The 14,029-nt window shown below is 38.1% G+C and overlaps 1 protein-coding gene across 1 annotated transcript in view; it reads right to left on the bottom strand.

Annotated features, from left to right (window-relative positions):
• The window catches only part of SPEF2 (sperm flagellar 2), a 197,891-nt gene that overhangs the window by 69,070 nt on the left and 114,792 nt on the right, over positions 1-14,029 (bottom strand). The window contains exons 22-23 of the mRNA XM_034960179.4: positions 5,499-5,626; positions 5,278-5,416 (exon numbers count right to left, since the gene is read on the bottom strand). Coding sequence (XP_034816070.1) covers positions 5,278-5,416; positions 5,499-5,626 — 267 coding nt within the window. The remainder of the gene's footprint in view (positions 1-5,277; positions 5,417-5,498; positions 5,627-14,029) is intronic.

The following is a 14,029-nucleotide window of genomic DNA, read 5'->3' on the forward strand; positions in this document are numbered from 1 at the left end:
AGTGGGGGAAAGCTGGCAGTCACAGCCTCATGCAGCTCCCATGCAAACCTAAGGGCCGGTCTCACTCCCACCAGGCCTCTGCCAACAGCCCCGAGTCTGTTTCCAGGTAGTGGGTGAGATGGGCTTGAGAACTTGTTCAAGGATACCCACCTCCGAGCTGTGAAAGAAAAGGGCTTGGGTCTTCCCCTACCTGAGGAGTCTGCACACCGGATGTGCACCCTCCCCCAAGCTCTGGTCGGGAGGCTTCTTGCCCAGTTCAAATTGTTACAAGGTTCAGCTAGAGATTTCCTTCTCCCTGTGGAGTTTTACCCCCTGCTCCTCTGGCCACCCTCCCAATGGAACCCTGTGGTGCCCGGCAGGAATGGGCTGCTTGGGCACCCAGCGAGCTCCCAGTGCCTTTCTGCTACTTCCTCTACCCCTGTATTTCGCTCAGCTCTCTAAATTAACTCAGCTGCAGGTAAGGTTAGAAACTTCTTCTGTTAGTTAGAATATGTCAGTTAGAAACTGAAACAGACTTTCAGTTTCTCCAGTGGGGGTGTGTTCAGGAGAGGAGGGTCTCCCTTTCCCACTGCCGCACTGGGGCACTCATAGTATTTGGGGTGTCTCCCAGGTCCCACAGGAGCAGTCGGCCTCCTTCAGAGGGTCTGTGAGTCCTCTCGGGATTGCTGGTTTGTTCTTGCAGTTGATCTGGAGCTAAAATTCACAGTGCAAGCCTCCACACACTGCTCTGTCCAGAGTTGCAATCTAGTCCTGCCTCCTGTCTGCCATGATGATCCAGTTTTTTTTTTTTTTTTTTAGACAGAGTCTCCCTCTGTCCCCCAGGCTGGAGTGTGCTGTGGCGTGATCTTGGCTCACTGAGGCCTCCACCTCCTGGGTTCATGCGATTCTCCTCTTTATATATTTTTTAAAGAAAGGAGAGGACACAGCAGAGGAAAAAGCACAAAAGCAGGGCTCTGGAGACCTTGATTCTAGTTCTTTTTCTCCCACGGACTCAGTGTGAAACCTTTGCAAGTAACATCATGTCTGTGGCTCAGTTTTGTAATGGACAAAATGAGAACAATGCAACAGCAGAAGCTCTCTATTAACTTCATAGGATTGGAATGAAATAATTGAAGAACAAGGAATATTACCAGGGATAAAAAGGGATTAAGGCAATGAGTTTTTGTTATGCACTTGCCCAGAGACATTGCTGGTTTTCACACTTTATTTAGCAAGAATTAGGGAACTACTAAGTATTCCTGAAAAATCAGAGATGTATTTAAGAGAGATTCAAAACTATTAATTGAGAAGGTCATGCAGACTAAATCATTATAAATGTCTATTCTTACAAAAGTTGTAAAGACTTTCCACTGGGTAAAAACCCATATTCAACTTATGTGGTGCTTACTAGAGATACATAAAACAAAATGATACAAAAAGGTCAGTGTGGAAACTTATATGACCACATACAAATTAAAAATAAAGCAAGGTTTATGGTATTGATATCAGGTAGAAGTCAAATTTAAAACAAAAAGCACTTAGGATGCAAAGATTTTATACCATAATGAGGAACAGGGCAACTTGGGCACAGAATCCCACTACTGCTTACTATGTTGGCTTCTTTCCCATATTTGTTCATCTATAAAATGGGAATATTACTAGTGCCTGCCTCAGAGGGTGGTTGTGGGGATGAAAAAGACAGTGCCAGAACATAGTGCATGCTCAGCATTTAGCTATTACTGTTGCTGCCTTAAAATTGATGAAAATCAAAAACTGTAGCAAGGAAAATGGATAGAAATGTAATAGTCACAGGAGTTTTTCACTTACTTTCACCAGTTTTTACAAGATCATCTAGCTATAAAAATGTTAAAAAAAAAAGGAATAGAGTGGTTATTTCAATCAGAATTACCTGTACCCTTTTAAAAATAAATGTGATACAAGGATTTATACTAAATCTAATGAGTTTGGTCATAGGGCATGAAGCAAAGGCAGGTTTATTTATTTTTTTAACTTAACTTCAGAAGTTTCTCTACTGTATACTGTTGCTGAAGATCCACGGCTAAAAATGTTATAATATCTTTGATAAGGTTGATTTGGCCAAAACTTACTGAACCTTCCAAGTAGAAATTGTGTATGTTGTTTTCTAGTATCCATGGATATTTTCTAATATCCAAATTTCTACTCAAAGTTTATTTTTCTTCCCTTGACTATTCTTTCTAGAGGTTTCTCTGCCTTTATTGCCTGGATTGAATTTTAAGTTTAATATGTTTTATTTCCAAATTTTAAATTTAATTCCAAGTTTTTAAGAATTATCCTCATTAATTCCTTTCTCCTTTCCTCAGCTTTATTTTCTAACTTCTTTTTGAAGTTATATTTATTTCTATTCTTCCATGCCTAATAATAAGTGGAGAAAAATAAAAGGGAGTGTGTCCACCATATCTAACCACGTAGCTAAATATCCACATATAATATATATGTATATATTATATGTAAGTCTATGTTAATATATTTTAGAGTCTTCTCACATCATTGGATTAACTTTCTGAAAAAAATAAAATGAGATTCCTATTGAAGTAACATAATACTTTAAATATTTAAAAGTAAAATAAAGAACTATAAAATTATTTAAAATTGTGTTACCTTTCTATATAATCTTGGGGTGAAGTATTTTTTAATTGATCACAAAAAAGCTATAAAGGAAATTTCCTTATTTATCAATATAAACATTAAAATCCTTCTGCATATTAAAACTCATCTCAAACATCAAACTGGGAATATATATATACTATATGATCAACAGATGGCTTGTTTCCTTAACATATACAAAGATCTTAGAAGTCAGTAAGGAACAGAGCATGCTCCAGCAGAAAAAGGGGCAGAAATCACAAATAGGTTTCAGGAGGTGGAAAATAAATGACCATTAAACTTAGGAGAAAATGGTCAACTTCGATTGTAAATTGAGGAAAAAATGTAAATTATAGGAATATATTCATATTTTTACCCATTAAATTGGCAAAGATTAACAAAAAAGAATCTAATATTTGATATAAATCTAATAATTTAGATTTAAAATATTTGTATAATTTAAAATATACAAATCTGATATTTGCATAATCTGTTAGTTGGAGTAAAATTTACAAGTTCTTACTGTGTAAAGTTTTCAAATTTGTAAATTTTTAGTATGTTTTAAAAACCTTAAAAATAAGCATAATCTTAAACAAGTTTCACTTAAAAAAGTTTGCCCATAGAAATAATTAAGGATGTGGTCAATAGTTAGCTGGATGAAATTTTACTGTAAAATTCTCTGTAATAAAATGTTGGTGCTCAAGAAACTGTTAATAAGATGGTGACTAAACATAGAAATCTGTAAAATAAATGATATAGTCCACTAGTCATATCCTTTAGTCATAAAAATGATGTTGTAGATGAATGTTTATTGAAAAAGAAAACATGTTCTATTGACTTAAAAAGAATGTTACAAAACAATATATATTTTGCTATCAAATTTTTGTAAAAACAACCACCATTGACTATTAGGGATTTGTCATTTTAAATTTTGCTTCTTATTATCTAACTTATCTACAATAAACATATGTCACATTTGGAATTAGGAAAAAGGAAATCCCAAATAAGATATTTTAAATTTCCAAATCCTCTCATTCTCTGCCAACAATCACCTGACTAACATGGAGGAATAAGTATACAGGAAGGCTGGCTTTATGAATAGGTAGGAAAAAGAAAACAGAAAAAAAGTTGTAGCGTTTATATAGATATTAATTACTCTTTGAGGAGTGTCAAAGAATAGGCAAAATACTTCAATTTTACCAGGACATTTGAATACCTATTGGGTTAAACCCTTCAGCACCCACCCTATCACCCAAGCCACAATGACACCTTGCTTCTATTGCAAAAGTTTCCCATCTGGTTCCAACGTGTCTTCCTGCTGTTTTTACTCTACTGCAGACTCTTTTAAAACCAGATAGCAATGCTTCCTGTCTCACTCAGATCAATAGCTATATTCTCATAATAACCTCCAAGGACTTAGGTAATCTGGTTACCCAACAATCTCTCTGACCCTATCATCAGCCAACTGTTGCCTAGCTCACTCTGCTCCAGACACACCAGACTCCTTGCTGTTCTTCAAACACATCAAGTGTCCTCCCCCTTCAGTGCCATCGCTCTTGCTTTCATATGTGCCTCATACACCCTTTCTCCAAATATTTACATGGCTTACCCCATCACTTCTGTTGTCAGTCTGTTCAAATGTCGCCTTCTCAGTGAGATTTTACACAGCCACTGTTTACAAAATGGTACATCCAACGTTCTTTTCCCCTTGCTTTGCTTTCTTGCTCTCTACATAGCTCTTATGACTAAGGACACATTCACTATATGCTTATTTGTTTATTGCTTATTCTGTGTCTCCTGGACACAAGGATACAAACACTCTGTGGTCACAGATTTATTTTGTTCACTGCTGAATCCCTAGCCTCTTTAATGGTGCTAGGACCATAATAGATGCTCAGTAAGTATTTATTGACCAAATGAATGGGGCATGGGTTTGAGATTGGCAATGTTTTAATTACGTAAATCAATATTTAGGTCATAATCAGTTTTGACTGTTAGTAATCTATGCTTAAGGTAGTGGCAAGGTATCCCTCTGATGGGATGGGGGGGTGTCAATTTATAAGGAAAGATGAAGGGCAAGAGAATGAAATCAGGCTTTTTGTACATCAGAGGCCCCTTTCTAAAGCATCAGGGTAATATAATTCACTCATGACTTTATGAAAATCTGCTTGTTATTGTGCTTGCTGGGGCACTACCAGGAATTGTGCTTGCTGGAGATACAAAGATGTGTAGTATTTAGTACCAGCCCTTAAGAGATCTATTCAATAGAGGTAATTCTAGGTTTTCCATGTCATTCCCTCATTCCTCTTCTCCTTGCTATCAACAAAATGTGTAACTGTGCTGAAGAAAGGAATGTGATTAACATCAGGCATAAACACAGTTACATTGACCCACAAAGGGACTAAGGGACTAGAAATCTACAAGACAGATGCCAAGAATGTTCTTGCAGTGCGGACTTTGGCCCCTCTTTCCAGAAGTGTTGCTATGGTATTCTCATTCTAAACTCAAAGTGCGGAAAAGCCACTGCTCTTGAAAGTTACCTGGTTAATAGTTCAAACCATTTTCTTTCTCATCCTCATACTTCACAAAAGTAAGGAGCAAATGTGTTGGGGTTTTGCAGGACAAGATATGAAAGCCAGCTAACCCTGTCCCAATAGGTCACTATTTCCTTACATTCACTCGTTGATGTAGTTCAGCCTTTGTTTCCTCATCATCCCACAGGTCATCAGGAAGGGAGTTGAAATCAGCCTGCCATTGAGCTACAAAATCTTGCTTGTGATCTGGACGCTTTAGAAACTCCTGGAAACTTGTTCTGTAGACATTAATAGAATGAGATAAATTTTATATGTCATGCCTCTAAACTGTAAAATTCTGACTTTGGAAACATTACTTACCTAATCTCATATAAGTAAGCAAGCACAGTATGCTGATCTTCCCTCAGATGCCTGAGTACTGTTTTGATGGTGTTTATATAGGAATTTTCTATTAGTTCCCAGTAAGGTACTAAAAACGAAGGCATTTCCTGTTAAATGGTAAAGTGTAGAAATTGTTACTTCAAAATGAAAGTTCTTCTGAATAATAGCGTCAAAAGAACAGTCCCAAGCAAAAAGGTCAAGATGCAACTGCAACTACATAAAGCATTCCCTGTGAGACTTCTTGCTCCTCTTCTCTCACACGCCCCCAACTCCAGCAAATTCATATTCCAAATAATCCTCCATGTCTCAGCCCAGATATTATTTATTCCAGAAATTGGTGGGGGGGGCGGTCGTGGTGGTGGCTCATGCCTGTAATCCCAGCACTTTGGGAGGCCAAGGTGGGCAGATCACCTAAGGTCAGGAGTTCTAGACCAGCCTAGCCAACATCAAGAAAGCCTGTCTCTACTAAAAATACAAAAAATTAGCCAGGTGTGGTGGCATGTGCCAATCCCAGCTACTTGGGAGGCAGAGGCAGGAGAATTGCAGTGAGCCAAGATCATGCTGTTGCACTCCAGCCTGGGCAACAACAGCAAAATTCCATCTAAAAAAAATAACTATTTATTCCAGAAATCCTACCCAGATACAACAAGTCTGCAAGGTCACCCACTGAGGTTCTGAGGTTCTCCCTTAGCATCCTGTACTTTTCCCATCATAACACTGATGACGTTAATTGTAACATCATCATTTACTTGTCTACACTCATCTCTAGAATGGCAGTCCCATAAACACAGAAACTGTCTTGTTTACCATTGTAAGAAGACTTCAAAAAGTTTATGAAAAATGCATATTATGAAAAAACTATGCATGAATTTTGAAATTCAAAATTCAAAATTTCAAAATTAATGCATAGTTTTTATAACATGTTTGAACACATCTGAAGACAATGTAGTTTTAGACACTGAGAAAGACGAGGTATCAGTTTGAAAAGAGCACCTATCTGAGCAACATGAATTCTGCAAAAATTGAAACAAGAACAAACATCAAATTGCTGGTAAAGCTTGGGAGGAAGAATGGTGAAATCACTGATGCTTTACAAAAAGTTTATGGGCACAGTGTTCCAAAGAAATTAGCAGTTTACTAACTGATCTTAAGAAGAGACGAGATAATGTTGAAGATGAAGCCTGCAGCAGTAGACCAATCCATATCCATTTTCAAAGAAAAAATTAACTTTTTGTGCCCTCACTGAAGAGGACCAATGATTAACAGCAGAACAATAGCCAACCCCACAGACATCTCAATTGGTTCAGCTTGCACAACTCTGACTAAAAATTAAAGTTGAGCAAACTTTCCACTAGATGGATGTCAAAACCATTGTGCCCAGATTAGCGGCAGACAAGAGCAAAGCTTTCAATAGAAATTGTTAACAAGTTTGTCAAAACTTGTTAACAATTTCTATTGAAAGCTTTGCTCTTGTCTGCCACTAACAATGATCTTTGACAAACCTGACAAAAACAAGCAATGCGGAAAGGATTCCCTATTTAATAAATGGTGCTGGGAAAACTGGCTAGCCATATGTAGAAAGCTGAAACTGGATCCCTTCCTTACACCTTATACAAAAATTAATTCAAGATGGATTAAAGACTTGAATGTTAGACCTAAAACCATAAAAACCCTAGAAGAAAACCTAGGCAACACCATTCAGGACATAGGCATGGGCAAGGACTTCATGTCTAAAACACCAAAAGCAATGGCAACAAAAGCCAAAATTGACAATTGGGATCTAATTAAACTAAAGAGCTTCTGCATAGCAAAAGAAACTACCATCAGAGTGAAGAGGCAACCTACAGAAGGGGAGAAAATTTTTGCAATCCACTCATCTGACAAAGGGCTAATGTCCAGAATCTACAAAGAACTCAAACAAATTTACAAGAAGGAAACAAACAACCCCATCAAAAAGTGGGTGAAGGATATGAACAGACACTTCTTAAAAGAAGACATTTATGCAGCCAAAAGACACATGAAAAAATGCTCATCATCACTGGCCATCAGAGAAATGCAAATCAAAACCACAATGAGATACCATCTCACACCAGTTAGAATGGCGATCATTAAAAAGTCAGGAAACAACAGGTGCTGGAGAGGATGTGGAGAAATAAGAACACTTTTATACTGTTGGTGGGACTGTAAACTAGTTCAACCATTGTGGAAGTCAGTGTGGCGATTCTTCAGGGATCTAGATCTGGAAATACCATTTGACCCATTACCATCCCATTACTGGGTATATACCCAAAGGAGTATAAATCATGCTGCTATAAAGACACATGCACACGTATGTTTATTGTGGCACTATTCACAATAGCAAAGACTTGGAACCAACCCAAATGTCCAACAATGATAGACTGGATTAAGAAAATGTTGCACATATACACCATGGAATACTATGCAGACATAAAAAATGATGAGTTCATGTCCTTTGTAGGGATATGGATGAAGCTGGAAACCATCATTCTCAGCAAACTATCGCAAGGACAAAAAACCAAACACTGCATATTCTCACTCATAGGTGGGAATTGAACAATGAGAACACTTGGACACAGGAAGGGGAACATTACATCCCGGGGCCTGTTGTGGGGTCGGGGGAGGGAGGAGGGATAGCATTAGGAGATATACCTAATGTAAATGATGAGTTAATGGGTGCAGCACACCAACATGGCACATGTATACATATGTAACAAACCTGCACGTTGTGCACATGTACCCTAAAACTTAAAGTATAATAAAAAAATCATAAGAGAGACAAGGTGAAAGAAGAGAGAACAGTGGTGAGTAATGACATTTAATATATGTAAGTTTAATAAATGAGGATATGACAAAAAAAGAAATTGTTAACAAGTGAGATCAAGATTCTAAAGCATTTCTTCAAAGAATTTGTAATAGGAGATGACATGTGGCTTTATCAGTATGATCCTGAAGACAAAGCACAATCAAAGGAATGGCTACCAAGAGATGGAAGTGGTCCAACCAAAGTAAAAGCAAACTGGGTCAAGAGGAAAGGTCATGGCAACAGTTTTTTTTTTTTTTGGATGCTCCAGGCATTTTGTGAAGTTTCTGAGGGGCCAAAGAGAAATAACATCTGCTTATTATGAGAGTATTTTGAGAAAGTTTGCTAAAGCTTTAGCAGAAAAACAACTGAGAACCTTCACCAAAGAGTTCTTCTCCACCAAAACAATTTTCCTGCTCATTCCCCTCATCAAACAAGACCAATTTTGTAAAACTGTTGATGGGAAATCATTAGGCATCCATGATATGGTTTGGCTCTGTGTCTCCACCCAAATCTCATCTCAAATTATAATCCCCATAATCTCCATGTGTCAAGGGAAGGACCTGGTAGGAGGTGACTGGAGCATAAGGTGGGGTTTCTTTCCCCATGCTGTTCTCATGATAGTGAGTTAGTTCTCATGCAACATGATGGTTTTATAAGTGTTTGACATTTCCTCTTTCACACACACACACAGACACACACACACACACACTCTGTCACTTGCCTCCATGTAGTTAATATGTGCCTGCTTTCCCCTCTGCCATGATTGTAAGTTTCCCAAGGCCTCCCCAGCCATGTGTAACTGTGTGAGTCAATTAAACCTCTTTCTTTTATAAATGACTCAGTCTTGGGTATTTCTTTATAGCACTGTGAAAACAAACTAATACAATCCACCTTATATTTCTGATTTGGCTCCATCTTTCTTCTTTTTCTTAATCTTAAAATATCTGTAAATGGTATCCATTTTTATTTAATAAATAATGTAAAAAAGACCACATTGACTTGGTTCAACTCTCGGGACCCTCATTTCCTTAAGGATGGACCACATTGTTGGTATTATCTCCTACAAAGGTGTCTTAAACTTGAAGCTTACGTTGAGAAATAAGGCTTATTTTTAAATTTTATCTTTTAATTCAATTTTTCCACAAGCCTTTTGAAGTCCTCTCATGCCATCTTTTCTTTAATTACCATAGTGTTTGGGACATAGTAGGCCCTGAAGGAATAGCTACTGAATGAATAAATTGAATCATCACAGGTGACACATTTTGTCTCAGTTAGGAAACTGTCTAGCATGAAGAACACCTAGTGTTCATATCAGTGTGATGATGAGTTATTTCTCCGATTACATTTAGAAGGTTCTTTCATTGCTGTGTGCATCATGAAAATCAGAAAGCTTCTTTTATATTTTCTTTAATAATGCAAATAAACAATTGAAACCAAGAAATAATCTAAATGAATAAAGCTGAGGATCCATATTATATTTAGTATATTCTTGCTGTACTCATTATTCCCTTATTGGCTGTGCATTTATTCACTCAGGAAATTACACATGGAGACCTTAGAGGTCATCTGGGCTAATTTCCTCTCCAATCAAGAAATGCCAAATGCTACAGATATATTATCTAATCTCCCTGTGGACCTCATGTATGTATCAAGCACAGAATTTCAAGGCAGCCTCCTTCAGTGTTGCACAACTCATGTTACTGGAAAACTTTTTCTTCTGTTGAGCAGAAATTTGTCTTTCTGTAATTTCCACTTAGTCCTAGCTATTCTCTTTGGAGAAGGACAGACTACATTCACACTATCTTTCTTATGGCAGCCTATCAGATATTTGAAGACTGGTAACATTAGTGAGGAGAGAGTAAGACTGGGATTCAGGATACATGAGATCTGATCCAAGTCATTCTATCATTACTTATGTGTCTTACTTTGTCCAAACCAATGAGTAAATCAACCAAAAATTATTCACTAAGTGGTCACCCTATGTAGGTAGGTACTTTTCTAGGTACTAGAAATTTTGTGGTGAATAAGGCAGAGTTGCTGGCTTTAGGAGCTTATATTCATATAGAAGATAGGAAACAGTGAAGAAGTAATAAGTAATTAGGAAAATCAGTAAGCAGGTAAGTACTAAAGACCTAGGCAACTTAATTAGCCAATAAAAAAGCAATTCATGGCCGGGCGTGGTGTCTCATGCCTATAATCCCAGCACTTTGGGAGGCCAAGGTGGGTGGATCTTGAGGTCAGGAAGTTGAGACCATCCTGGCCAACATGGTGAAACCCCATCTGTATTAAAAATATAAAAATTAGCCAGGCGTGGTGGCATGCACCTGTAGTCTCAGCTACTTGGGAGGCTGAGGCAGGAGAATCGCTTGAACCCGGGAGGCGGAGGTTGCAGTGAGCTGAGATTGCACCAGTGTACTCCAGCCTGGTGACAGAGTGAGACTCTGTCTGAAAAAAAAAAAAAAAAAAGAAAAGAAAGCAATTCACATACTAAGTGTTGTGAAGTGACAGAGGTGCTGCTTTGTTTAGCATGGTCAGGAAAGGCCTCTTCATTAAGCAGCATTGCAGTTGGCATTGAGAAGAAGGAAGATTTAGGGCAAGCTTGTCCAATCCATGGCCTGTGGGTCACAGGCAGCCCATGACAGCTTTGAATGTGGCCCAATATAAATTCGTAAACTTCCTTAAAACATTATGAGATGTTTTTGTGATTTTCTTTTTTTCAGCTCATTAGCTACCATTGGTGTTAGTGTATTTTATGAGTGGCCCAAGAGAATTATTCTTCCCTTATGGCCCAGGGAAGCCAAAAGATTGGACACCACTGATTCAGGGGAAGAGCACTCTGAGCAGAAGGAACAGCAGATGCAAAGGCACTGTGGTGGGAATGTTCTTGGCATATGTAAAGGAGAGAATGCAGGCTAGTGTTTGCAGGGCTTGGTGAAACAAAGTAGGACTGGAGAAAGATGACATCTGAGAAGTGGGTAAGACCCAGTTTCTGAACCATTCCCAGATTCTATCCCTTCCTCCCTCTTTCCCTATGTCATTGCCTTCCTTCAAGCCTTTATTAGTTCTTGTCTAGAGCAGTACAGGGGCCTCCAAACAGGTCTCTGTGATTCCTTTCAATATCCTTGAATTACCTTCTATTCTTAAAACAATGAACACTTATTTAGAACCTACTTTGTGCCAGATTCTGTTTAAAGGGCTTTATGTGGACTAACTCATTAAATTCCTACAACAACTTAAAAGATATGTTTCTATTACTCTTACTATTTAAAGATGAGGCAATTGAAGCAACAGAGGTTAAACAGCTTGTACAAGGTCATGTAGCTGCTGAGTGACATAGCTGGGATTTGAACATAGACCAGTCACAATCCACTTTTTTTTTTTTTTAACAATTCACTGTACTGTCTCTCTGAGTTATTGTAGTGAAAATTATTCCAACATGTTACTTTCTTGCTGAAAAACATTCCGTGGTTCCCACTACCATGCAGATGAAGTCCAAACACTTCAGCACAGATTTTAAGATCCTTCTAAATCTGGCACCTGCCTTCCTGTGAACTGCCTCCTAAAGCTGTGTCCTTAAACCTTCTGCTCCTGATGCACTGAGACAATCTCTCAGACTGGGATTCTCTCTTCCTATAATATTCCCTACCCAATGAACTCATACTTTAAAAGGTAATTTGCAGTGAGGGCCTTTTTTGATATTCTAAATAAAATGTATTATTCCCTCCTCTAAGTTGTTATGACAGTTTATAGTCTTATTATAGAGGAAACTACAAAACTGTGTTGTAATCCCAACACTTTGGGAGGCCAAGGCGGGCGGATCACGAGGTGAGGAGATCGAGACCATCCTGGCTAACACGGTAAAACCCCATCTCTACTAAAAATACAAAAAACTAGTCGGGCGTGGTGGCGGGCGCCTGTAGTCCCGGCTACTCAGGAGGCTGAGGCAGGAGAATGGCATGAACCTGGGAGGCGGTGCTTGCAGTGAGCCGAGATTATGCCACTGCACTCCAGCCTGGGTGACAGAGCGAGACTCCATCTCAAAAAAACAAAAAACAAAAAACAAAAAAACCCTGTGTTGTAATTGGTTGCTTACAGAAATTCCATTTGTCAGGGGGGATATGTTCCCAGACCCACAGGGGATGCCTGAAACTGAAGATAGTACTAAACCCTACATGTACAATGTTTTTTCCTATGCATACATTCCTATGATATAATTTAATTCATAATCAGGCACAGTAAAATATTAACTAATAATAAAATAGAACAATTATAACAATATACTGTAAAAAAAGTTATGTGATTGTAGGCTCTTTCTCTCTTTCTCTTACTCAAAATACCTCATTGTACTGTACTGTGGGTAATTGAAATCATAAAGTGAAACTGCAAATAAGGGGCAACTATTGTTTATGCCTCTGTCTCCAAGTAGACTGTGTCCTTGGACATGGCAATTGCAGCTTGCTTGCTTTTATGTTCCCAGAACTGAGTACAGCATTTGCACATAATGGGTGCTCAATAAATGTTAATGTGGATATAACCAGGCTCATTTGAACGCAGTTTTATCATCATATTAAATTTTTTGGAGACTGTATGGCTCCAAATAGTTCTAAAAGCCTAAGATCTTATGTCTAACCATACCTCAAGGGTTCATGTATCTAAATTAAACATTTACAGTTCTTTTAATGCCCCTCTAACATTATTTCAACACCCTTTCCTGACCTATTTCTCTCTCTGGTTTCTAGTTTGTCATAATCTCTCTTAAAGAAAGTGACATCCATAGTGGTGCTAAAGACCATTTTTAAAAAGCACACCACTAAACCTCCCTCCTGGCCAACTTCAATCCATTAATCAACACTGTGTGCATGAAGAGTTGCCTCCTAAGAATGGGTCGAACTGAATTAATATCCTGCTCACAGCCCTCATTTCTCTACAATGATTTCGTGAAGAAATTGTCAAATACTATTTTGAACTCAAGAGATACTACGTCTATGGTACTCCCTGATCCCCATATCCAGCCTTGCTCTCAAGGCTAGAGCAGGAATGGGTCAGCTCAACAAGACTTATTCTTGCTGTGCAGGCTCCAAATGATCATCTTTATAAGTGCTCAAAAGTAATGCGTTTAATAATTTGTTCTTAAATTACAACAATAATTAATGTATAAATTATTGGTCTGTATGTTACTAAGTCCCACTGCCTTTTCTTAAGTATTTAGGCATTTGCCTGCATCTAGTTTTCTGGAATCCCCTGTACCCTCTGTGATTTCTGTGAGTCATGGATAATGTAATATCTGTAGGTTCTTCCAGCCCCTGAGATGTAATTTTTCTGGGTCTTGGAACTTGAACTTACAGATGTAATGAGGTGCTCAGAGCTGTACTTTGCAATTAAATAGTTTTCCCTTTGTTAGAGAACACAAAATCATAGTAGGAATTCAGTAGCCAAGGCAGTATTCTCTGAAGTTTCAGAGACCCTCACTTTACACAGGCATCATCCAAGTTCCTGAGAGGAGCCTAGTAATTTGCTCACACAAGCAACAGATTCATCTTCAAGTACCACTGGTCAGGTCTTCTGTCTTTTTCCAATTTGACTTCCTCTCTGTCACATTTCCTTCCATAATGAGTTATGAAGCTAAAAGAAAATGTTCTAACTATCAATACTAAAAAATCCAAAGAAGCTTTTGCTAGAGGGAAGC

Source organism: Pan paniscus, chromosome 4 (genome assembly GCF_029289425.2).
Source record: "Pan paniscus chromosome 4, NHGRI_mPanPan1-v2.0_pri, whole genome shotgun sequence".
Lineage (NCBI taxonomy): Eukaryota > Metazoa > Chordata > Mammalia > Primates > Hominidae > Pan > Pan paniscus.